Here is a 24679-nt window from a genome sequence, read left to right on the forward strand (position 1 = left end):
ACAGAGGGAGGTTTCTTTCTTACTGGTGTCATTCCAAACAGCAAAGTTTCTGGCAGTGTGGGATTTGACGGAATGAGCTTTTTGTGCGTAAGAAGTCAGCAGTCCCTGATGGGGTCGCTTTGACGCTTTACTGCCAAGCTGTGTCCTCGGGAGAAACGTCGTCGTTTCCCGTAACTTGGCAGCTGGATTTACCCCTGGGCTGGCCCAGCCCCACAACCTGCAGGACAGGTTTCCCTGTCTTACGTCTGACTCATGCTGTCCCTCTCCTCCCCTCCCTCTGGGCTCCCTCGGTGTCCCCGGGGCAGAAGCTTCCACCTAGAGCCCTAGGATCCCCCTCATCGCCCACCCCTCCTCACTGTTCACCCCCCTTCCACCCTGCCCCCAGCCTCTCTTCCCATAAGTCTTTACGCGTCCCCTCCTGATTGGATCCTGAATTCACGAGGCTGCCGCCGCTGCCACCACCACCGAGCCCAGGCCCCCATCATGTCCCTGAATCCCTGCCTCCTGTTTGTCCACTCACCGTCACTTTCTAGTTTGTGCCATACCCTGTCGCCCGTGGGGCTTTTCGTAGCTGAGTTTGGTGACATCATTACCCTGCTTGTGTCTTCAGTGGCTTCTCCTGGCTTTTAGGATAAAGACCAGAAAATCAGGTCCCCTGAAAGTGCTGCTGCCCAGGAACCTGGACCAGACAGTAGAGGGCTCGGAGGGCTGTGTTGCCCGACGGAACCTCAGTGCGCACTCGCGCTTGCCTGACTGCCTAGACAGGTTCGGTCTTCCCATCTGTCCCACCGGGCGTTCCTACGGCATACGGTGCTGTCCTCCTGATAGCGTCATTTTACTGTCCTGCGGTGATAGGCACTGGGGGGCGGGGCCCCGTGTTGGCCTCCCACTGCGTTCTCTGTGCCTGGGTATTTGGTCCCGAGGGGCTTCCCCTTTCCCTGCACGTTGTTCCTTCTGAATTGCTCGGTTCCCGTGAGGCCGGTGTGCTGTGGGCACCTGGGTGTTGAGAGCGAAGGGGGGTCCCAGCGGACAGAGTGGGCTTGGGGCCTGCTTTGTGCTGGAGGCTTTACCGTGGACTTTGAACCTGAGCTGAGCCTTCCAGGGCCTGAGGCCCGGCCTAGAAGATGTCCTCTTGGAGCATCTTTCAGTTTTGGCTGAATTTTTGCCGCTTGGGTGACGTGAAGGAAAAGAAAGATCCCGTCCTTTTCCTTTCTGTAAGGACTAGGTTCGGCGACCGTTCCCTGGGCCTTCTGAGACCCAATCACGGGCGCCGTGGCCTTGAGAATGGCTCCCTCAGAGGCCCCCCGGGGACCACAGGTGGCAGCGGGAGCAGCTGGACACTCCATCGGTCTGCCCTAGCAGGGCTCTTGGCTTGCACCAGGATCGGAGCTGCCTTCGCTCCTACAGTGCTGCACGCTTGTCAGCTCGGAGGTGGCGCAGCGAGGAATGAAGGCGGGCAGGGAGCGAGGACAGGGCAGCTCCGCCTGCCTGGAGGGGAAGCTTCCTTCGGAGCGTAGGTGCGGTTGCTTCGCTGGGCTCAGGCCCTGCGGGGCCCCCGTCGATCAAACGAGTGTCCAGCAGTGAGCGGGACTTAATCCCGGCTGCAGCGTGGTAAGTCCCTGTAGGCAGCCGGGCGGACGCGTGGTGGAACTTGGAGTCGTGCTGGGTTAGAGGAGCGTTGAGGAGCGAGGCGCGCTCTGTCGGGGGTAGGACGGGGCTGTTCGCGGCTGGGGTCTCGGCGTGCGTGAACGTCCCCGGCGGGAGCCCGCGGCCTTGGCGGCCGGCCGGAAGCTCTTCCTTCGGCTTGATGCGCGGAGCAAGGATTGAGGTACGCGGGAGGCAGGTCAGCAAACGTCAGCGGCTCGTGGAAGACAACATAGTTGCAGTTTATGGTTTTTGATTTGTGACGAGGGGCAGACGCAAGTTACCCGCGGACCCGGGGCCGAAGCAGGGACCAGACTTCGTTCGCAGCGGACGGATTCTTGCCCCCGAGCGCAGGAAAAGCGGGAGGACTTGGGTGGAAGGCGAGGGAGAATTAATGACAGACGCTCACCGAGGCAGGCCCGGGGGTGCTCCGAGCGCGGATTCTGGCCGTGCGGACGGCGTGGCCGGCGTGGCCAGCGTGGCCGGCGTGGCCGGCGTGGCCGGGCCCACGAAGAAGTGATTAGTCTCGGTGGAAGCGAGGCCAGGGCTCCGCGCGGAAATACGGAGTGGCCTGTGCGCTGCTCGGGCGAACTCTTGCCTGTGTCCCTGCCTGCGAGGCGGCGACGGGGCGTTTACGGCAGGAGGTAGTGACACTCACACTGAGACTCTGCGGGAAGCGTGTGGCGTGGCGTGCGGCTCGGGGGGCCCTCAGGGAGGAGGCCCCTCAGGCCGAGGGGCCCCTGAGCACTTGCTGGCCGGGGTGAAGAAAGTGCCCTGAGCCAGCCGCGCCGCTGCACCCCGACCGCGCCGGCCCCCCCCCCCCCCCCCCCCCCCCCCCCCCCCCCGACCGCGCCGCCCCGCCCCGACCGCGCCGCTCCGGGAGTTGGGAAAAGGGTTAGAGACGGTTAGGAGTGCGACCCACCTCGTTTCAGTTCTTGTGCTTTCTTGTCCGCGTGAAATGGGGGTACCTGTGGGTGCTCAAGCCGCCGTGAGATGACCTCGGCAAAGCAGACCCTTGGAAGTACCCAGCAGAAGGTAACTCAGTCCCTGGCCTCTCACCGTCTCGCGTCTGTTCGTCTAACAATGACGGAGTTGTTACTGTGTCAGTGTGTGTCAAAAGTTTTATTTTTATTACTATTTATTTTACTTATTTTTTACTTTTATAACATACAATGTATCACCGCTTCAGGGTGCAGGTCTGTGAGTCATCAGGCTTACACAGTTCCCAGCCCTCTCCGTAGCACACGCCCTCCCCAGTGACCATCATCCCGCCACCCCGCCCCCCTACCCACCCCCCAGCAACCCTCAGTTTGTTTCCCGAGATTAAGAGTCTCTCAGGGTTTGTCAGGTGCCTGGGTGGCGCAGTTGGTTAAGCAACTGCCTTCGGTTCAGGTCATAATCCTGGAGTCCTGGAATCGAGCCCCACATCGGGGTCCTGGCTCGGCGGGGAGTCTGCTTCTTCCGCTGACGTCTCTCCTCTCATGCGCTCTCTCTCAAATAAATAATAAAATCTTAAAAAAAAAAAAAGCCTCTTAGGGTTTGTTTCCCTCTTTAGTTTCATATTTTCCCTCCCTTCCCTTATGATCCTCTGTCTTGTTTCTCAACATTCTCATATCAGGGAGATCGTGGGATAATTGTCTTTCTCCGATTGACTTACTTTGCTCAGCATGATACCCTCTAGTTCCATCCCCGTCATTGCAAATGGCAAGAGTTCGTTTCTTTTGATGGCTGCATAGTATTCCGTTGTATGTATACACCACATCTCCTCTATCCATTCGTCCGTGGATGGACCTCTTTCCATGGGCTCTTTCCATAGTTTGTCTTGTGGACGTTGCTGCTATGAACATTGGGGTGCACGTGCCCCTTCGGATCACTACGTTTGTATCTTTGGGGTAAATACCCAGTAGTGCGATGGTTGGCTATTGGGGAAAAACCAGAGTCTTATTTTTTAAAGACTTTCTAATTTTGTTTTATTTTTTCAGTTTAAAGAGAACTTAACGACATATTTTTTTGCTTGCAAGTTGACATGTTTATTTTTTTCCCCTTTTCTTAAATTTTTATTTTTTTTTTAAATTTTTAAATTTTTAAATTAGCCTATAATGTATTATTTGCTCCAGGGGTACAGGTCAGTGAGTCGCCAGGTTTACACACTTCACAGCACTCACCATAGCACATACCCTCCCCAATATCCATAACCCCACCCCCCTCTCCCTACCCCCTCCCCCTGGCAACCCTCAGTTTGTTTTGTGAGATTAAGAGTCTCTTATGGTTTGTCTCCCTCCTGATCCCATCTTGTTTCACTTATTCTTTTCCTACCCCCCTAACCCCCCATGTTGCATCTCTACTTCCTCATATCAGGCAATGTCCACAATAGCCAAACTATGGAAAGAACCTAGGTGTCCATCAACAGATGAGTGGATAAAGAAGATGTGGTGTATATATACAATGGAATACTATGCAGCCATCAAAAGAAATGAAATCTTGGCATCTGTGATGACATGGATGGAACTAGAGGGTATTACACTGCGTGAAAGACTTACTTATTTTATAGAGAGAGTGTGCGTGTAAGCATGGGAGGGACAGAGGGAGAGAACCTCAAGCTGACTCGCCGCTGAGCACAGAGCCTGACATGGGGCTCTGTCTCACAGCCCTCAAGTCATGACCTGAGCTGAATCAAGAGTTGGACTCTGACCGACTGAGCCACCCAGCTGCCCCTAGAATCCTATTAGAAAAAAAAATCCTGCTTATATGTGGTACAATATGTAAAATAGATAGTTACATTTTCTGCACATTTAGAAGATTCTGTCAGAACGATACTTGTAAGATCGGTACAATGAAGGTGTTTTGATGAAAACAAAATATAATGTTACAGGTTTTGGAAATCAGATGCAGTACCATCTTCAGTGTCTAACTTCTATTTTTGGTTTTGGTTGTCAAGTAACAAGGAAAAGACACAAATTGTAGAGATAAGGAATTGCAAATGGTGAAGTTTTCAACATTTCACTTTGCAGCATCACGATGCTTTTCAGTGAAACCGATCTGGAAGCGTGAAGCCGGTGGGTCAGATGTTTTTGTTTTACAGTGAAGTCACAGGGTCTGACAGTTCCCTGTCCTACTGGCCCAGGTACATTTGGAGAGAGATGGTGGAAGAGCCATTGGCTTGTCCCGTAAGACGCTTTTCAAACGCATGTGCTTTCTTTGTGATGGCGGGTGACGCAACTTAGCAACCGGCGGGCACCTGAGCGGCGGGCGCCAGACACTCAACCCAGAGTCTGGGGATGGGATCAGGTACCATTTCCTGTTGACACCAAGCGAAAATTATGGTCTTGTTTCTTTCATTTTAAAATCTGCAACATTAGTTTTAACCTTTCAAAACTTTTTATTTAAATACGTGTTTAAGTGCTACTCCTGTGAACCGGCCTTGTTTTATTCCAGGGATATCAGTAATGAATAAGGACTGGTGCAGCCGTGATACCCAGGGAGAGCCTGACTGATTTTCTTTAGCAACAGGAGAGAGTTATTTTGTGTAATTTAAAATTTGTACATGTCAGCATGGTCCCATAGGACCTTCTGTGCTGATGTAGTATTATGTGACTCACGTCATCCTTGTCTGTTTAAGAAACAGGCAGTAGCCACATGTGGCCAACTGGCCCAGCACCAGTTACTGAAAACACAGCCTTCCGTCCTGTACTATGGGTGGTTTTGTTCTAAGCGGCTGGCATGTGCGGATTTGATTCTGAATTCTTTATTAGTTTTATTATTTGTTTTCATATTGTTCGTTATTAGTACTTACTAGTTTTTTAGCTGTTCTTTTTTAAAAGATTTTATTTATTTGACAGAGAGATAGAAAGAGACAGAGATCACAAGCAGGCAGAGAGGCAGGCAGAGAGAGAGGAGGAAGTAGGCTACCCGCTGAGCAGAGAGCCCGATGCGTGGCTCCATCCCAGGACCCTGGGATCATGACCTGAGCCGAAGGCAGAGGCTTAACCCGCTGAGCCACCCAGAGCCCCCTTACTAGTTTTTAATACTGATTTTTTACTTGGTTGTGTTTTATTCCAGCTTCCCGATGAAATCCCCTTTTTGTCTTTTGCCGGAACATGAACCACAGTTATTTTAAAGCTCTGGATCTGGCAACTCCATCGGCTGGGTCTCCTCCTGGTCTGCTTGTAGTGTCTACTTTCCCTCTTGGTAATCTCGGTCATTTTTTTATTGATTAACAGATTTTTTAAAAGTGAAAACTTGTGGAGGCTTTGGATGGCAGTAATTTCTCTAACAAGTCGTCCCCCTCCCCTGCACTGTCTGTCCGCCTCTGCAGCCTCCGTGTGCTGCTTACGTTCTGCTGAGTGCCTGGAGGAAGAAGGTGGCTCTGACCTCAGCTCGCTTTTCTGTGCTTCCGTCTCCTCTGGGATCACGGCCCACCCCACGTCCTGGCTGTCGGACTGCTCTGTAGCTTATTTTCATTTCCCAGCTCGTGGCACTGCTGACCTCTCTGTCCAGCTTTGCTGCCTCATTGCCTGTGCTGCTTTGGAATATGCCAAGGTCCCTGGCAGGAATGGGGTGGGAGGCTGGGCTCCTGTGCCTCAGCGCCTGTTCCAGCTCCCTGGGTGCTGGCCCGAGGGCCCCCGTAGCTCAGTAACTCTCACATACCTTCAGAGGACTTAGTTGGTTTAAATTCCGCTTTCCTAATTATTCCCCATGGGAAGATTGATGTGCTACCTCGCCATCACAGCTGGAAATGAAAGTCCTTCCCTATATGTGGTCGTGACTTTTAAGTTGTTAAAAACACACCGTGTGTCATAAAGACAGGCCGTGCATATGATCCAAATTAAAGGAGGCTGAAGGTAAAACTGAAGGCCATACCTGACCCTGGACTGGTGGTTGTACTGGGAAGGAGAAGATATTGTAAAGGGCAGTTTTGGGTCATTTGACAGAATTTGAATGTCAGTAGTAGATTACATAAAGGTATTAATATTAATTTTCCTAAAGTTGACAACCAGGCAGAGTAGGTGTGTAGGACATTATCCTTATACTTTGGAAACACTCACTGAAGTACTTACCCTCAGCTGGCTCCCTGTGTGTGTGTGTGTGTGTGTGTGTGTGTGTAGCCAGTGATAAGCAAACGTGAAATGTTGCCAGCACACACATCTGGGTACGAGGAATATGGGTATTGTTTGTATTATTTTTACTCATGCAATGTTCTGTAAGTTTGAAATTATGCCCAAAGAAAAAGTTTGCAAAACATCGTAAAATGGAAAAAGTGTTTATAGAACATACGTGTCCTTTAGGCCCTCTTACGTTGTTAGCAGTGGGGTTTGAAAGCCAGTGTACTATGTGGTCTCTAAAGTGTTGGTGGGTGTTTCGAGATTAATTTCCCAAGAGTCTGGTGTTATTGAGAAGAGGGAGACCTCTGTTTCAGCTCAGAGAAGAATGATGAGTTCTGGTCCATGGGAATGGGAACGAGAGAGAGCATCAGGAAGAGTACGATGGAAGAGGAAATGGCGAGAAGGGATTATAGGGGCACCTGGCTGGCTTGGTCGGTGGAGTGGGTGACTCTCGATACTGGGGTTGTGAGTTTGAGCCCCACGTTGGGTGTAGAGATGACGTAAAAATAAAAAGTCTTTAAATAAAAGAGATTTTTAAAATCAAATAATGACCCAAAGTTTCTAGTGACCCAAGTCACTAATATCAGAGTGTCTCCTGTCCATGTTCGTTATGTGTTATGTAGTGAGGGCACACAGGTGTGGGCAGGGTTTGGGGGAGACACACGGGGGTCACAAAGTCCTGGCAACTAGAGACAAGAGCTGTCAGTACACAGGAGGGCAGGTCCCTCGCCCAGAAGGTGGTGTTACTGGTGCTGGAAGATTGGCAGGGATGGCGCAGAGGAGAAGTGAATGTCCTAGCAGGTCTCCTCTCGACCCTGGTCCCTGTGGAGACTGTCACTGTCCCAACTGAACAGGAGGTCGAAAGCCAGGGAGCCCAGGTACTCTGGGAGCACGGAGCACGGTGGAGGGTAGGTCCGAGGGGCACAGAGGAGGGGGGATGGTAGCCGAGGTGGAGAAAGCAGAGACGGTACCGGAATGTATCACTCCTGACACCCGGTCTTCAACTTTGCGCTCATGTGCCAATCAACGGAAACCTTTCCCGTCTGTCTGGTTTGAGAAATAGGTTGCCAGAACTCCTGAGTTCAGCAAGACCGATCTTAGTTGTGTGTGACGGCATTTATTTGCAGGAGTTCGGTGAACGTGGTCTAAGCCCATCAGGGAGGCGTTTGCTACGTGCCCCGCGTCTGTCAAGCACTGCTCGGTAAGGTTGTGACGCGCAAAGGACAAAGTCTGCCCCTTTTCCCTGGGAATTTACAGGGAGCCCAAGGAGCTCCTATCTTCAGACACTGCATGTGGTGACACGGGTGCTGCCACGTCCATTGGCCGTGCCGGTGTCAGACGGATTCCAGTTAGTCGTACGTGGTCTTCGTCCTACAGAAGATAACTCCAGTGGCCTTTGAGTTAGAAGAAGAAGAGCGGTTTGGGGAGCAGATTTTTGGCACCATGGGAAAAAAAATGCTGTTTCCATCTCTTTTTTCCTCTACCCCCTTTGATTTGATTAAAACACAATTACGGTTAATTAAAGTGTTGTTCGGCTGGCTTGTAGTGTGTAGAAGGATTTGAAATGCACTTAAGCTCTTTAACTAAAGCCCCCCCTTTAATGAACCCTGAAATATTCTCATTTTTCCACTTTCTGAACTTACACTGCAGACAGGCTGATTAAGTGAAAATGAGATCTTTAGGATGGGCCCTGATCCAGGATGACTGGTGTCCTTGCAGAAGGGTACATTTGGACCCAGAGACAGCTGTGCACAGGGAAGCTTATGTGAGGAGACTGGGAGAAAGCCCAGTGACAGCGGAGGCCGATGGGAATTCTGGAACATCCAGGCTCCTGAAAGCCGGAGGAGCCAGAGAAGGATCCTCACCCACAGGTTTCAGAGAGAGCCCAGGCCTGCTGACACTGTGGCCTCTGGAGCTAGGGGAGAAGATGTTTCTGTTGTCATAAACTGTCCACTTTGTGGTGCTTTGTTGCACATCTTTCAAATCTCAATTCACGGCAAAGACAGTCCATCAGTGGCTAATTGTGAATTCTTTTCTAAACCTATTAGAGACCAATGTGGAGAAGTTAAGAGCTATTAAATACCCTTTCTTTTGGATTTGGGATCTTAAGCTGTTTTGGTCGAAAATAATACTTTGATGTTAACGTGAAACAACTGGTAGTTATTGCGCCTGGTGTGGGCATGCTGGTGACAGAGGAAGGGTAGGAGAAAGTGATCTCTTTCACAGGGTTTCCATTTCTTTGCTCGGTATTTTAGACGCGCTGCTTTTCCTCTGCAGCGCTGTCTCCTGTCGCTAATGGTTCTCCACACCCTTCCCGTGAACAAGTTAAGTTAAGGGGTACAGTCATTCTCGTGTTACTAAAACTTTTAAAGAAGGAATGTGCATTTCAGAAGCCTTATCGATGTGGAAACGCCTGTGGGGCAGATTGCGTCTCTGCACTGGGAGTCCGTCCTGGCTGTCCTTTCACTCCGCCGACAGTGAGGCAGCGATGGCGGCTCCATGGCGACTGCCAGAGACGAGAAGTCAGAAGACGGTGTAGGCTGGGGGCAGCTCCTTTCCTGTTCTGATAAGAACTGGATAAGATCATGTTTTGACTATAATGTGTCATTCACTGTCCATATTCCTTCCGTCCTTTTTTTTTTTTTTAAGATTTTATTTATTTATTTATTTGAGAAAGAGATGGTCGGAGAGAGCATGAGAGGGGAGAAGGTCAGAGGGAGAAGGAGACTCCCTGTGGAACTGGGAGCCCGAGGCGGGGCTTGATCCCGGGACTCGATCCCGGGACTCTGGGATCTGACCTGAGCCGAAGGCAGTTGCTTAACCAACAGGTGTCCTCCTCTCTCTGGTTTTTAAAAAAAGTCACGGAAGCGGTGTCTTCTCATCATTAGGCCTCATCGCAGTGGCTGTGTCTTTTTCTCTGTTCGAGGGTTAGCAGAAGGAGTGGGCAGAGAAGTGAAATTCTTCTGTGTGACAAATATTTATAAAATTCCAAGTGCCATTATAGGGATTTGGGGTGACAATGCCTGCCTTGCCCGGGGTTTGTTCAGGGCTGCAGGCCCGCTCAGGGCCATGCGGGAAGAGCAAGGCGAGGGTTTTGTCGGAAGGCGGCGGCAGTGCTCCCCCCCGGCCACCAGGCGGCGGCCTCGTACAGCGGAAAGGCGCCTGCCGCCTCAGGGTGCTTGGGGTGGGCGGGTGCGGACTTGGAATTCTGTGGCGCACCTGGAGGGAGTGGGACGTCTGATCCTGCCCCTCATTATGGCAGCCTGTGGCAGGGTCAGGTACACAGAGCGAGTGTGAAGTTGTCCTAATGAGAAACTTTTGGGCGGCCGGAATGAATTCCCGCATAGTTTTGTACGTGCGGCTCGTAGAGATGAGATGTTGCGTCTCCTTTGCCACGTGTGAGTGACGTACAGCTTGATGATACAAGCAAATTCAGGAGTGAGCTGGGAAGAAAAAGCTTGCACCACTAATAATTTTATTTTAGTTCCGTTTTTCTTTTTTTTTTGCTGACCACGTGCACTTCATAGTTCACTCATAATTACAAATAACGCAAGTCTTCATCTACGTCGTTATACGGCGCAGGTGTGCAGCCGTCAAAGCAAAGCCCTGGAGTGATGGCTGGTTTCCCTCGCGGCCCGGAGCAGAATCCCGGGGAGGGTCCCGATGTGGCATGACACGTGGCGGAAGGGAGGGCTTGATCAGAAGAGATCGTCCCACTTTATTTCCCGTGGCTTCTGAGAAACGCATTTTGAGAGCAGTTCTGCCGGCCGCTTTCAGAGTCTGGAGCTGAATACGCAGCTTTAGGTGCTCATCTTCCCTCTAGGACAAAGGTTCCCTGAACACGCAGACTCGGCTTCTCCAGAGCCTCGGGGATGCCCCTGCTGTTCTTGGCAGTCCCCTGCCTTCTCCAAGCCCTGGGCCATGAAGCCGCACCCCTCCTCTTGTCTGCACCTCCCCCGAGCGAGTGCCGCCAGCCGTCTCCCCCTCAGGTAGAGGGAAGTGCCAGCTCGCAGGCTGCTGCCTCCCACCACCTTCTGGTGTTCCGCCCCCACGTTCCGGTTGCCGGGCTAGCGCTGGCTGTCGCTGGTTGTGTGTTGATTTCATTGTGTTAATGACCAGAGACCAGGCTGTCGTCCTGAAGCCGTATCTCTCAAAGTCTGTTCCCAGACCAGCGCCATCTGCCTCACCTGAGAACTTGCTGGAAGGGCAGGTTCCCAGGCCTGAATTGGCAGCTCTGCCCTTTAGGGGCTCCTGGTGGACAGTAACACGTGGGGACCACTGCCCACAGCATTGCTGCTTGAGTCGGAGAAGGTGCGAGTACTGCATCCCCCTCAGCTCTCAATCTACGGTCGCATAAAAATGGAAGATTTCTTAGTGCCTGAAGTCAGGACACTTAAATTTTTAAGTCCTATATTTCTTTGCTTATTATTATTATTATTAAAGATTTTATTTATTTATTTGACAGGTAGAGATCACAAGTAGGCCGAGAGGCAGGCAGAGAGAGAGGGGGAAGCAGGCTCCCCACTGAGCGGAGAGCCCAATGCGGGGCTCGATCCCAGGATCCTGAGATCATGACCTGAGCTGAAGGCAGAGGCTTAACCCACTGAGCCACCCAGGCGCCTCTCTTTGCTTTTTAAATGTCAGTATTTCTACGTCATAATATCCTTTATTTAAAATTGATCAGACGTGGGATGCCTGAGTGGGTTAAGCCTGTGCCTTCGGCTCGAGTCATGATCTCAGGGTCCTGGGATCGAGCCCCACATTGGGCTCTCTGCTCAGTGGGGAGCCTGCTCCCCCCACCCCCTTCCTGCCTCTCTGCCTACTTGTGATTTCTCTCTCTGTCATATAAATAAAATCTTAAAAAAGAATTAAAAATCAATCAGACTTTGATTTCAGACACAAATGTGCCGTTGACAGCCGCGGCAGCTCTTCCTCCTGAGTCAGTCTGCCAGTCGGTGTGAATCAGCCCTGGCTGCCGCCGTCTCCGCGCCGCGCTGCCTCCTGCTTGCCGTGGAGCAGATCCAAGTCTGTGCCGCGAGGCGGGCGGGCTTCTGGGCCCTGCCTTCAGTCTCTTACATAACCCACTTCCTTAAAACCTTGACTACGAGTCTGGCAGTAAAATGAGGTCTTAAAACCCAAGACTGAAAACAACGACAAAAGTACTGTCTGGTATGGGCTAAAAACGGACAGAAACCTGGAAAGCAGAACTTTTAGAATGTTGGTCATCGAAGGCCTGGTTCTGTGACTTAGCCCCCCCCCGAGCGGCCAGGGCCCGTTTTCCTAACAGATGCGGCACAATGGGTTCTTAGAGGGGACTTGTGATTTGAAACACTGAGTGTTACTGTGTGTCTCTCTTTCTAGACCTGGAAAGGAAAGAGCAAGAGGTAGAGCAACTGAGGACGGACTGTGCGCACTTCAGAGCCCGCCTGGAGGCCGTGCAGGCTGACAGCATAAGAGAGAAGAAGGTACGACGCCCGCAGGCCGCTGCCGGACACCCCACAGCGCTGTGGCGGCCACGCTAGCCCCTGAGCCTCAAGAGACTGTAGTTTAAAATGTACAGAATTATTGGGGCGCCCGGGGGGCTCAGTCCGTTAAGTGTCAGACTCTTGATTTCCCCTCCGGTTGTGATCTCAGGGTCCTGGGATGGAGCCCTGTGTCAGGCCCAGCACTCAGCGGGGCGTCCACTGGAGATTTTCTCTCTCTCTCTCTCCCTCCCCCACTCCCCGTCCCTGTGCTCTCGCGCGTGTGTGCGCTCTCTCTCTAAAATAAATACGTAAGTCTTAAAAAATAGTAAAACATATGTAATTCTTAATGCTTGGAAAATAGTCGAACATTTGATTTTTTGACCATTTCATGTGGAGGCTGTTCACTGGACGCCTTGTGATTGTCACTTCCTGTTTATATTACTCTTTTTACGTTTCATTTTTTTAAAAGACTTATTTGAGAGAGCATGTGTGTGGGCGCTCGAGTCGGGGCAGTGGGAGAGGGAGAGCGAGAAAGACGCAGTTTCGCCGCTGAGCGAGGAGCCAGATGCTTGGAAGATCTCAGGGCCCCCGAGGTCATGGCCTGAGCTGGAGTCAGGAGTCAGACACTCGACCAGCGGAGCCACCCAGACGCCCCTGGTTTTTATGTTCCCACTTCAGGGCACCCGGGTGGCTCCATCGGCAGAGTGTTTGCCTTTGGCTCAGGTTATGGTCTCAGGGTCCTGGGATCAAGCCCCATGTCAGGCTCCCTGCCACTCCCCCTGCTTGTGTTCCCTCTCACTCTCTCTATCAAATTAATAAATAAAATCTTTAAAAAAAAGACCACTTCAGGATGTTAAAAGCCACAGCATGATAAGAATCTTGAAAAAAGTGCACATTATAATTTATAATCAGGGATGTATTAATTAGAAATATTTGTAATTAACCTAGGGGATCATTACTGATCATAATTTGTTGATGTTAGAAGTAGCTGATGAGTTTTATTATTTGCTGAGACTAATAGTATTTCTTTAAAATTACACATTCATGGCTTTTGTATGGACTTAGTTGTTTCCCCTTCTCGTCTGTAAAACAGGCAGCTAGCATATGCTGTTCCCTGTGCGCCCGTGGGTGGCCCGCGCTGTCCGTGCCGCTCCCGTGGTCGTCCCGGCATGGTGGGCTCAGGAGGCGCTGTCAGCCTGGAGGGGGCCAGGTAGCACGTCACAGGACCGCTGCCTCCTCATGGGAGGGAGTTCCGATGGTTTGTGGCTGCTGTGGACTTTCCCCCGAACGGGTGGGTTTTGTACAGACTTTAATACTGAGCAAGCAGAAAAGGTCAGGGAAAGGGTTTTAGTCTCGAGACTGAGTTAGGTCGAGTGTCACATAATGAAAGTTGAATCTTAGCGTTGTCCTAGGCTAGGTCACGCTGAGCTAAGGCGGAGGGCTGGCTCGTTTGTTGGGGCCCCGAGGTTTCCTGGTCTCAAGGACGTCGACCGGCAGACCAGAAGGAATTTGGTAAAAGTTAGCCACGTGCCTGTGGGTTCGTGACTTACTGAAACTGCTGAGACATCCTTGTTAAGGTTGAGACTTAACTGGGCAGAACCTTTGCTTTCCTTTTCTTCCTTAATCAATAAGGATAGGGAAAATGCGCGCTTTGTGAGCATTGTAGATGCGATACTTAAAAGTACGCCGGGGCACCTGGGGCCGGAGGAGTTTGAGCATCTGACTCTTGACTTGGCTTAGGTCATGGTCTCAGGTGGTGCCGACCCTGAGGTCCGTGCTGCTGTGGCACCTGCTTGAGAGCGTCTCCCCCCGCACCCCTCCCCTGCTCATGGGCTCGTGCATGCCTCTGCACGCTCTTAAATCAATAAAGAACAGAAAAAAAAAAAATAAGCCATTCCAGTAAAGCACGAGCGTAGAGGATGAAAGGGCCTGGTAGAGGAAGGTCAGACGAGTAGCGTGTTCCTGCCCTGACAGTTTGCCCTGAGTTAAAATGTGCAGATATTTTGGATTAAACGATTTCCTGTTTCCACTGAAGTTTCCTGTTTAATTGTCCTGCCGCTATGAAACAGAGGGGAGCCCTTTCAAGTTTGCCGTGGCAAGGCCACGTCTCTTCTTGTCGTACAGAACGGACAGCTGCCTTTTCCGTAGCTTTTTCTGTGGTCTCTGTCCAGGTCTGCACAGATCCTGAGGCGGACTCTGGAAGCTTCTTTTAGACTTGTGCAATCCGGAAGGAATGCAGGGGCCGGACCCCAAATGAGAGCACTGCCAGCGAGTGCTGTGGTGTGGGCAGACGTCACGCGCGGCAGACAGAAGCTTCTGGGTCCAGGCTGTACGATACGATGAGGAAACACAGTGTGGACTCCAGCTCCTAAAGACGTGTGCTAGCCGAGCCCCAGCCCCGGCCCTTGCCCCCCGAGAATGGCCACCGGACCAGGAAAGCTTGCTTGTGGTTGAATCCGATCAGTGCAAGGCCAGCTGGGCCTTGCTGTGGACTCAGGGGCCAGCCGGAGGAGTGCCCCATGAGGGTCCGCTTTACCCACGTGAACTCGTCAGGACTTAATTCCTGTTTCTTGTTTTACCGGCCGCTCTCTTGAGAGATGTTTTGTGTGGCAGAGAGACCTGTCGTACACGTGGAGTTCGGTCCTCTTTAGTGACTGTGTGTGCGTGTGCAGCATTACCACAGCCCACTTTGCTTTTGGTTAAAAGTTTTTAGAAAGAATGATGGATGGCAGGAAGGTCCGGAGAAATCCAGGGAGGTCCCCTGTGCCCTGCACCCAGTGTGCCCCGTGGCAGCATCTGGGCTCACTGCGGTGTGTGGCGTGAGCGGGAGACCAGGGGAACGACCCCCGGGGTGTGTCTGTATGTCACTGGTGCGCACGCACTCCTGTGTGTGTGTCTGACTGGTTCTGTGCAGTTTTTAAAGAAGATTTCATTTACTTAGCACGCGCCGGGGGAGGGGCCGAGCGAGAGGGACGAGTAAACTCCCTGCTGGGTGCGGAGCCCCCCAGAGCCGATCCCATGACGCAGAGCTCAGAACCTGAGCAGAGAGCAGGAGTCGGACAGTCAATGACTGACCCCCGCAGGTGCCCCCCAGTGCAGTTCTGTCCCACGGGTACGTTCCTGGGACCACCACCATCTTTAGAGGGTGAACTCTTCCGTCAGCATGGACGTCCCTTCATGGCCCCTGCTCCCCGCGCTCGCCTCCTGGCAACCACAAACACGTAGCTACCCACGCTAGTCCCTGTAATTTTATGTCAAGAATGTCATGGAAAGGGAATGTCATGAAAATGACTTTTTTCCCTCAAATTCATCCAAATTCTTGCAATCAGGAGTCTGTTCCTTTTCATTGCTGTACGGGCTTCCACGGCACGGAGCTGTCACAGTATCTAACTTACCTCGCTCGAAGGACATTTGGGTGGATTCCGGCTTTTCACTGTTACCAAGAGCGGGACAGTGAGCATCCGTGCGTAGGTTTCTGTGTGATTGTGCGTTTTCATTTCTTTGGGTAAATGCCTAAATTTGCAGTCACTCGGTTGCATGCTAATGCGTGTTTCATTTTTTTTTTTAAGGATTTTATTTATTTATTTGACAGACCGAGATCACTGTAGGCAGAGAGGCAGGCAGAGGTGGGGGGGGGAAGCAGGCTCCCCGCTGAGCAGAGAGCCTGATGCGGGGCTCGATCCCAGGACCCTGAGATCATGACCTGAGCCGGAGGCAGAGGCTTTAACCCACCCAGCCATGCAGGTGCCCCTATTCTTTTTTTTTTTTTTAGAGATCGGTTTATTTTAGAAAGAGAGGGGGCATGAGTGAGGGGAGGGGCAGAGGGAGAGACTCTCCAGCCGACTCCCTGCCGAGTGAGGGGCCCGACAGGGCTCGATCCCACCACCCTAAGATCATGGACTGAGTCAAAAGAAGAGTCAGCGGCGGGGCCACCCGGGGGCCCCTGCGTGTTTGGTTTTGTCAGGAATCGCCAGCTCGTTGAGCGCAGCGGCTGCTCCATTTGACGTTCCCTCCGCAGCCGTGATTCACTTGTTGCGCGTCCGACCCGGTGTCTGCTGTGCCGCTGGTGCTGTTTCAGCTGTTTTGGCAGCGCGTGCCGGCCCGACTGGGCGGCTCTCTCCTGGCTGACGCGCTCGCCGGCTGTCTGCGTCCTCTCCTGCATCTGCTCGTGTCTTTGGCCCACTTTCCAGTGAGCTGCTGCTTTCGCTGTCGAGAGGGTCTTGCCGCCCGCTGGGCACATGTCCCTTCCTGGACGGCGGTTTGCAGACCGCTCGTGGCAGGCGGGGTGAGGCGCAGCCCCTCTTGCTGGGGTCCTCCCGGAGCGCACGTGCTCCGTCTGCCGGGGTCCCGCCTGTGGCTTGTTTTCTTCCGTGGTTGTGGATTTCGTGCTCTAGGAACTTTCCCTGTGGCCCTGGGTCCCCACGATTTGCTTCTGTCTAATGTTTTCAGATGTTACGTTTAAATTCTTGATCCATGTTGAGGCAAGTTTTGTTTAAGGCATAAATTTCGGTCAAGGTTTTTTGTTTTCTGGGTTTTTTTTTTGGTCCAGTGGCTCTTGTGCTTGGTGGCAGAGATGCTGTTTCTTCCATGGACCTGCTCTCGGCCTCTGTGAGGGACCCGTCGGGCCTGTTCTCCTGGTGTGTTCTGGCTTCTCGCGTCCGGGAGCTGTTCTCCCGCCAGAGCCCTCTGGCCAGGTTACCGCGGGCACGTAGTGAGCCCCAGCGTTGGGTAAAGCGATTCTTCCCATCGAACATTTCTTTCCCCAAATTGTCTAGACAGGCCCTTTACTTCTCCATATACGTGTTGTAATAAGCTCCTCTGTGTCTGTAAACACTCGTGCTGGGATTTTGATGGGAATGGTGTCATGCCTGCAGGTGAGTTTAGGGAGAGCTGCGATCCTGTCTGTCGTGTTCTGCGTCCGTCGACGAAGCACGTCTTACCACTTCTGTGTGTTGTCTCTCATCTCTCTCATCAGTGGCCTGTAATTTTCCGCACACGGATCCTATACACGTTTTTTTAGATTTTTTACTGGAGGCTTTCATTTTCTTTTTTATTTTTTGGTTCCACAGAACGTTTTTATTTTTATTCAACTGTAAGCAAGTAGCAGAATTAATACACCATTCGGAAACTCCAGACTGGCTTTCCTTCCACCAGTGAAGAGCGATCAGTTTAATGGTGGAGACCTGGGGCTTTTCCACCCAGCCCCATAGCTCGTCTAGACCACCGCGCAGAACCACAAAGCGACCCTCCCTGTAGCTCCTTCCAGTACTCTCTCTAAAGGAACCAGAGACACTGACCCCCAGTAAGCAGTCTCAGACATAACATACTAGGGGGCTGGCGGTGTTATGAAGACTGACCAGAAGATGCCATCAGGCACGATTCCAGACTCAGACTCGCAAAGGCAGCAGCAAGGAATCTGGTTTAAAAAAAAAAATCTGTTTTTTTAAAACCTCCCTCAAAGAATCGTTGGTGCTCTGTTCTATTCCCATAAACCTGATCTTCTTACCGAGCTGCTATTCTTATGTCGATGATTTTATGACCCCATCCTAGCACCAACATGTCCTCCCAGACAGAGTTCAGATTTGATCAGAACATGAAGGTATGACTCTGTCGAATGACAAAGGACAGGCAGAAGGGAAGGGAAGCCTGAGCTCTGTCTGTGAGAATGGGAGCGGGGAAGGGGGGGCATCTCTCGGCATCACTGAGCTCGAGATACCGCTTGGCGTCTCCAGGATGTTCCCTTCTCCAGGCTCCTTTCTGCCTCCAGACAGCTGCTCACGGAGCTGGACACGTCGTCATCCTATTCAGCCCGGAACACGTGTTGGCCGCCAGGGGCCCAGGCTCATACTTTTTGTGGGAAGATGCCACTTTGAATTTACCACAGCGGTCTCTGGGTTGGCTGCTGAGAATGGCCTTGTCACACCTCAGCGGCCCACCATGCTCGTAAAGCAGGCACAGATGTAAAGGGAAGGTGTGGGAGGCCCAGATCCCAGGTAATCGGAGAGAAACGTGCCACTGCTGATGTCATTGCCCTTCCTGTTGACCTCCAGAGAAGGGAGCCATTGCCCGGGTTTGGGGTTCTTCCTGCTGGGAGCATCTGGGTCTGTCATTACCAAGGCCTGGATCAAGGCTATCCCATGCCATACTGGTGGGCTGGTTCTTAACCTGGGTGGGCGTCAGCACTTTGCCCAGCTCGTCCGACCTCTGTCCTGGTGTATTTGACCTGCAGCGTGTGTCGTGGCTGCTTGTTGACTTCCTGCAGGGTCAGGGGCCCAGACTACTTGCTGAGGTCCACCAGCATCGCGGGGCCGACCTGGGCAGACAGTGCTGAGTCCTGGCAAGGCGTAGGCCTGTAGCACCGATTCAGAGCGGTCTGCAGACTGGCCACGGGGGGCATGGGACCAGCGGCTGGTATGCATTTCTTTTTTCTTTTTTTTTCCCAAGATTTTATTTGTGGGGTACCTGAGTGGCTCAGTCGTTAAACATCTGCCTTCGGCTAGATCATGATCCCAGGGTCCTGGGATCGAGCCCTGCATCAGGCTCTCTGCTCAGCGGGAAGCCTGCTTCTCCCTCTCCCACTCCCCCTGCTTGTGTTCCCCCTCTCTCTGTCAAATACATAAATAAATAAAAATCTTTAAAAAAAGATTTTATTTGAGAGTGAGTGAGTGAGAGAGCACAAGCAGGGGAGCAGCAGGAAGAGGGAGAGCAGACTGCCCACAGAGCAGGGAGCCCGATGCGGGGCTTGATCCCAGGACCCTGGGATTATGACTTGAGCTGAAGGCAGACACTTAACTGACTGAGCCACCCAGGTACCTGGCATTTCATTTTCTTTGGAACAATTTTGAGTGGTGTTGTGTTTTATTTAGTTTTCACTTTTTTGCTGTTAGCACACAGAAACGTGATTGCTTTTTGTGGTTGATCTTATAGCTTGTGATCTGGCTGGACTCACTTAGGAAGTCTGGGGTTTTTTTAGATTCCTTGAGATTTTATGTAGACAATCATGGCATCTGCAGATAGGGACGGTGCTAGTTCTTCTCCTGTCTCTGCCTTTTGTTTCTTCTGTGCTCTACACTCTCTGGAACTTCTGTCACTGTGTTAAATCAGAGTGGCGAGAGCGGACAGCTTGCCTCGTTCCTGACCTTGGGGGAAGGCAATCTCTCACCGCTAAGTATGATTTAAAAAAAATAGATCTTGGGTGTTTTTTTTTTAAGTTTTTATTTAAATGCCAGGTAGTTACATACAGAGTTGTATCCGTTTCAGATGAACAATACAGTGATTCAACACTTCGTACATCACCCAGTGCTCCTCAGGACAAGTGCCCCCTGACTCCCCAGCCCTACTTCCCTCAGCCCCCGCCCACCTCCCTGCAGTTGCCATCAGTGAGTTCTCTGTAGTTGAGGATCTGTTTCTTGGTTTGCCCCTCTCTCCTTTTGTCCTCTTTGTCTGTTTGTTTGGTTTCTTACATTCTATGTATAAATGAGATCGTCTGGTATTTGTCGTAATAATCTCTAATTCTATCCATGTCATTCCATCCATGTCAAAATGGTGAGATTTTGTTCTTTTTTCTTAAAGATTTTATTTATTTATCTGAGAGAAAGGGAAAGTGAGAGACAGAGGAGGAGTGGTGCGGGGGAGGGGCAGACAGGCAGAGGGAGAAGCAGACTCCCCGCTTAGCAGGGAGCCCCACGCAGGCCTCGATCCCAGGTCCCTGAGATCATGACCTGAGCCGAAGGCAGATGCTTAACTGACTGAGCCACCCAGGTGCCCCGATTTTGTTCTCTTTTATGGCTGAGTAGTATTCCGTTGGTTCACAGCAAAATTGAGTGGAAAATACAGAGATTTCCCACATAACTCCTGCGTCCATTTGCTTGTAGCCTTCCCCGTTGAAGACAGAAATGCGATTGTAGCTGCACTGTTTTGTAGATGCTTTTTATGAAGTTGAGGAAGTTCCCTTCTGTTGCTAGTTTGCTAAGCATTTTTATCACGAGTGGCTGCTGGATTTTGTCCGGCTCTCAGAACACTTCCATCCCACATCTGTTTATACTTCGTCCTCGATCCCTGGCTCCGCCCTAGGCAACCACAGACCCGCTGTCTCCATAGGTCTGCCTCTTCTGAATGTTTTGTAGAAGTACAGAAACACAACAGGCCGTCTTACGTCGGCGTAATCTTCGGAAGTTCATTTACGCTAGCACGCGTCAGGTGTTCCTTTCTGCGGTACCGCATTTTCTCTATCTTTTCACCAGCTGGTGACATTTACTTACTTCCGGTTTTTCCCTCTGATGGGTGATGCTGCTGTGAATTCATGTACACGTGTTCGTGGGGGCATATACTGTAATTTTGTTCTTGGGGGCTACCTGGGGGCGCAGTTGTTGGGCTGTACGGTGAGTGTGCGGCTCACTTCGTGAGGACCTGCTGTACTGTCCGGCAGAGCGCGTGCGCTGTCCTGCGTCCTACCTGGCAACATGTGGAGGCCCTACTTTTCCATATTCTTGTGGACACTTGGTATTGCTGGTCCTTTGAGTTACAGCCGTTTTAGCGAGTGTGTAATGGTGTCTCACTGTGGTCTTAATTTCCGTTGTCCTTGTGGTGAGTATCTGTTCATGTGTTTATTACTCATTTGTGTAGTTTTCGGACAAATGTCTGTTCACATCTTTTACCTTTTTAAATTACGTTTTTGTTACTGAAGCAAACTTGACACACAATGTTACATGAGTTTCTGGTGTACAACTTCATGGCCTATTTTTTTCCCAACCAACATCATCTTTTTAAAAAAAATTTAAATTCAGTATAGTTAACACACAGTGTGTTGTTAGTCTCAGTGGTAGAGGTCAGTGATTCATCAGTGGCATAGAACACCCAGTGCTCACTCCATCACGTGCCCTCCTGAATGCCTGTCCCCTGGTTACCCCATCCCCCACCCCTTCCCCTCCAACGACCCTGTTTGTTTCCTATGGTTAAGAGTTTCTTGCGGCACCTGGGTGGCTCAGTCAGTGAAGTGTCTGCCTTCGGCTCAGGTCATGATCCCAGAGTTCTGGGATCAAGTCCCACCTTAGGCTCCTGGCTCAGTGGGGAGCCTGCTTCTCCCTCTGCCTCTGCCCCTCCCCTCTGCTTGTGCTCTCTCTTCTCTCACACTATCTCTCAAAATAAATAAATATTTTTTTAAAAAAGGAAATAATTTAGTTTATTGCTTGCCTTTTTACTTTCTTGATGGTGTCTTTTGAAGAGTAAAAGTTTTAAATTTTGATGTTCAGTTTTTTTAATGGATTATGATTTTGTTATGACATCTAAGAAATTTGCCTAACCTAGGGCCAGAGACATTTTTGCCTAGTGATTTTACATTTAGGTCTGTGATTCATTTTGAGTTAATATTATTATTATTTTGGGTTGCCTGGGTGGCTCAGTGGGTTAAGCCTCTGTCTTCGGCTCAGGTCATGATCCCAGGGTCTTGGGATTGAGTCTCACATCGGGCTCTCTGCTCAGTGGGGAGCCTGCTTACCCCTCTCTCTCTGCCTGCCTCTCTGCCTACTTGTGATCTCTGTCAAATAAATAAACTCTTTTAAAAAAATACATATATATTATTATTATTTTACATATGAATACTTATCTAGTTGTTTTAGCATCAATTTGCTTAATAGATTATACTTTTTCCATTGAATTGCCTTGGTACTTCTGCTAAAATCAGTTGCCATAAATCTTAATGTTTCGTTGATCTATATGTTTATGCTTATGCTAGTACCACACTGGTTTGATTTCTGTAGCTTTATAATAAGTTTTTGTTTTTGTTTTTGAAATCAGGCAGTGTTAGTCCTCTTTAACATTGTTTTTCTTTTTCAAGCTTTTTTTTTTTTTTGCATTTCCATATGCATTTTAGAATAGATAACCTCTTTGAACAAAGAAGCCTGCTGAAATTGTGGCAGGGATTTGATAGACATTGAATCTGTAGGTCAGTTTGGGGAGATTATTGTCTTACCAATATTAGTCTTCCAGTCCATGAACATGGTATGTCTTTCCATTGATTGCTCTTCTGTACTTTTTCTTGGTGATGCTTTGTAGTTTTTAATATACAGGACTTAAACTGCTTTTCTTAAGTTTATTCCTTTTTCTTATTTTTGATGTTATTGTGAATGGAATTACTTTTGTTGAGTTCTTCTTGATATTCTTGTACTAAATGTGTAGCCCTTGTGCCAGGGCATATGTGCCTGTAACCACCACATGTGACTGTGGTGAAGACTGTCCTATCTGGTCATTCTCAGCAGTTACTGTGTGATCTTGTCAAAGGGCATCATAACCAGACTAATTGGAATACAGACTGCTTCAACTGTGAGAAAAGCTAGATTTCGGAAAGGGAGTGCTTGATGTAGGTCTGCACATGTCCCCCTGACTTCTGTGGGTTCAGCTACAGACCCCTGAGGAACACATCTAGGAATCCAGACTAATTATTAGGATGAAACCAGAGTTTGTAATCACCTAAGGCAGTATTAGCGTGTTTCGTCGGTTCAGTGACCATCTTTTCTCCTACAATGAGTGTGAATATAGGTCTGAATGTGTATGGTCCTCTGCATACCAAATACCTCTTCCCCAGGGAGATGTGAATGGACCTCCCTCAGTCCAGCTGTGAAGAAAACAGAGTTTGATTTGTGGCCCATTGCTTCCTTTTCTTCCCCGCTAACTGACCTGCACTCATCTCTCTAAAAGAAAAACCTAAAACATCTAAAATACTTAAGTGGGTACTTCCCAACTTCTAAAAAAAGATTTACTTGAGAGAGAGCATGCGTGCATGCAAATGGGAGGAGGGGCAGAGGGAGAGAGAAGCAGATCCCCAGCTGACCGTGGAGCCTGACATGGGGCTGGATCCCACCACTCTGAGAGCGGAACCTGAGCTGAAATCAAGAGTTGGACGCTCAACCGACCGAGCCACCAGTTTCTATATTTCTTGAGTTTAAGGGAACGCTCTCGCCTTTTGAGGGAACTTGAGGTAACAGCAACAGTGCAACCAATGGTGGAGGCTGGGGAGGCCAGGAAGCTCCATACAAGCCAAGAGCCACCCGGAACAAGTCTAGGAGTGTTCGTAAGGTCTAAGGGCACATCAGGAGGACGGTTCACTGTTAGCAGCCCTGGCTGAGGTTTGCCAGCTGGCCTTCATGTTCCCGTCACACTGGCACCGGCATGCCTGGGCGGCCCTCCTTCCCACTTCTCCCTGTCTCTGCCCCACATGTCCTAGCCGGGCTTAGCTGTGTCATCTGCTGTCTTTCCACTCGCGTGAGCCGTCTGGAGGGGGCCGGCCCTTCTGCTAGAAACTGTGCTCTGTGGATCGCCGCATTCAGTCGTAACTTGTTCAGGTGCCCCCATTGGCGTCGACTCTTGGTGCCTCACGTTTCGTCTTAGTTGAAGCTGGGCTCAAGTCTTCGGTGAAACTTCCAAGCTCTAATGCAGCAGTACATTCTTTTTTAAGAGTGTTATTTTTCCTCCGAACTTTTAAAAAATGTGGATGGTGACTGTCTAAGGATTAGTTTTCATTTGCCAGCTGTTTTCTGTAATTCTGCATGCATTTTTAATTTTTTAATTTTAATTTTAATTTTTTAAAGATTATTTATTTATTTGACAGAGAGAGAGAGAGAAATCACAAGTAGGCAGAGAGGCAGGCAGAGGGGGTTAGCAGGCTCCCCACGGAGCAGAGAGCCCGATGCGGGGCTCGATCCCAGGACTCTGAGACCATGACCTGAGCCCAAGGCAGAGGCCCAACCCACTGAGCCACCCAGGCGCCCCTGCATGCATTTTTAAAAAAGAGTTTGAGTGAGAAACGCAGTAGAGGTATTTGAAGGTTGAATGCTGTTCGTTTGGCGGATCTTATTCTGTTCTGATTTTAGGAGAAACTCGCTCTTCGACAGCAGCTGGATGAAGCGAGGCAGCAGCTCCTGCAGCAGGCAGAGTACTGCACGGAGATGGGGGCGGCGGCCTGCACCCTGCTGTGGGGCGTCTCCAGCAGTGAGGACGTGGTCAAGGCCATTCTGGGAGGAGTAAGCGTGCCCCCTGCGCTCCCTGCATATCGCCCATCAGTGTTGAGGGACCCCAGAGGGCGCGGTGTGTCCTACTAAGGCACCTACTTAGTAGCACCCACAGACGACGTCCATGTCTTCCGTTCATCCGTCTGGTAGCGTTGGCCTGGCGGTGTGCAGGGGCCCGTGAGAGCTGGGGCTCTGGGGGCATGTAAGCTGAACGACGTAAGACCCCTCCTCTCCCAGACCGTTGCACTTCAGGATCGTTCCTTGACTTCTGCATACACTTAACGGGGTTCACAGAGGTTGTCATATCTACCCTATAACGCAGGTTACTTCCTGGTAACATGGTATTTGATTTGTTGGAAGTTACATGTTACTTAACATACGTATGTTAATAGTACACACTCTCTCTCTCTCAAGAAGCTTCCCAGAGGAAGAGAGATCTGACATGGGCTTTGACGAGCTGGAC

General features: G+C 50.5%; 1 protein-coding gene across 6 annotated transcripts in view; it reads left to right on the forward strand.

Moving 5' to 3' along the window:
- Positions 1-24679, forward strand: part of HSF2BP (heat shock transcription factor 2 binding protein) — a 100974-nt gene that overhangs the window by 4502 nt on the left and 71793 nt on the right. For all 6 annotated transcript variants that reach the window (XM_032865227.1, XM_032865230.1, XM_032865232.1 and 3 more), the window contains 2 exons: positions 12108-12211; positions 24079-24228. In XM_032865227.1, coding sequence (XP_032721118.1) covers positions 12108-12211; positions 24079-24228 — 254 coding nt within the window. The remainder of the gene's footprint in view (positions 1-12107; positions 12212-24078; positions 24229-24679) is intronic.

The sequence above is a fragment of the Lontra canadensis genome, unplaced genomic scaffold, assembly GCF_010015895.1.
Source record: "Lontra canadensis isolate GAN:19392208 unplaced genomic scaffold, GSC_riverotter_1.0 scaffold29, whole genome shotgun sequence".
NCBI classification, from domain to species: Eukaryota; Metazoa; Chordata; class Mammalia; order Carnivora; family Mustelidae; genus Lontra; species Lontra canadensis.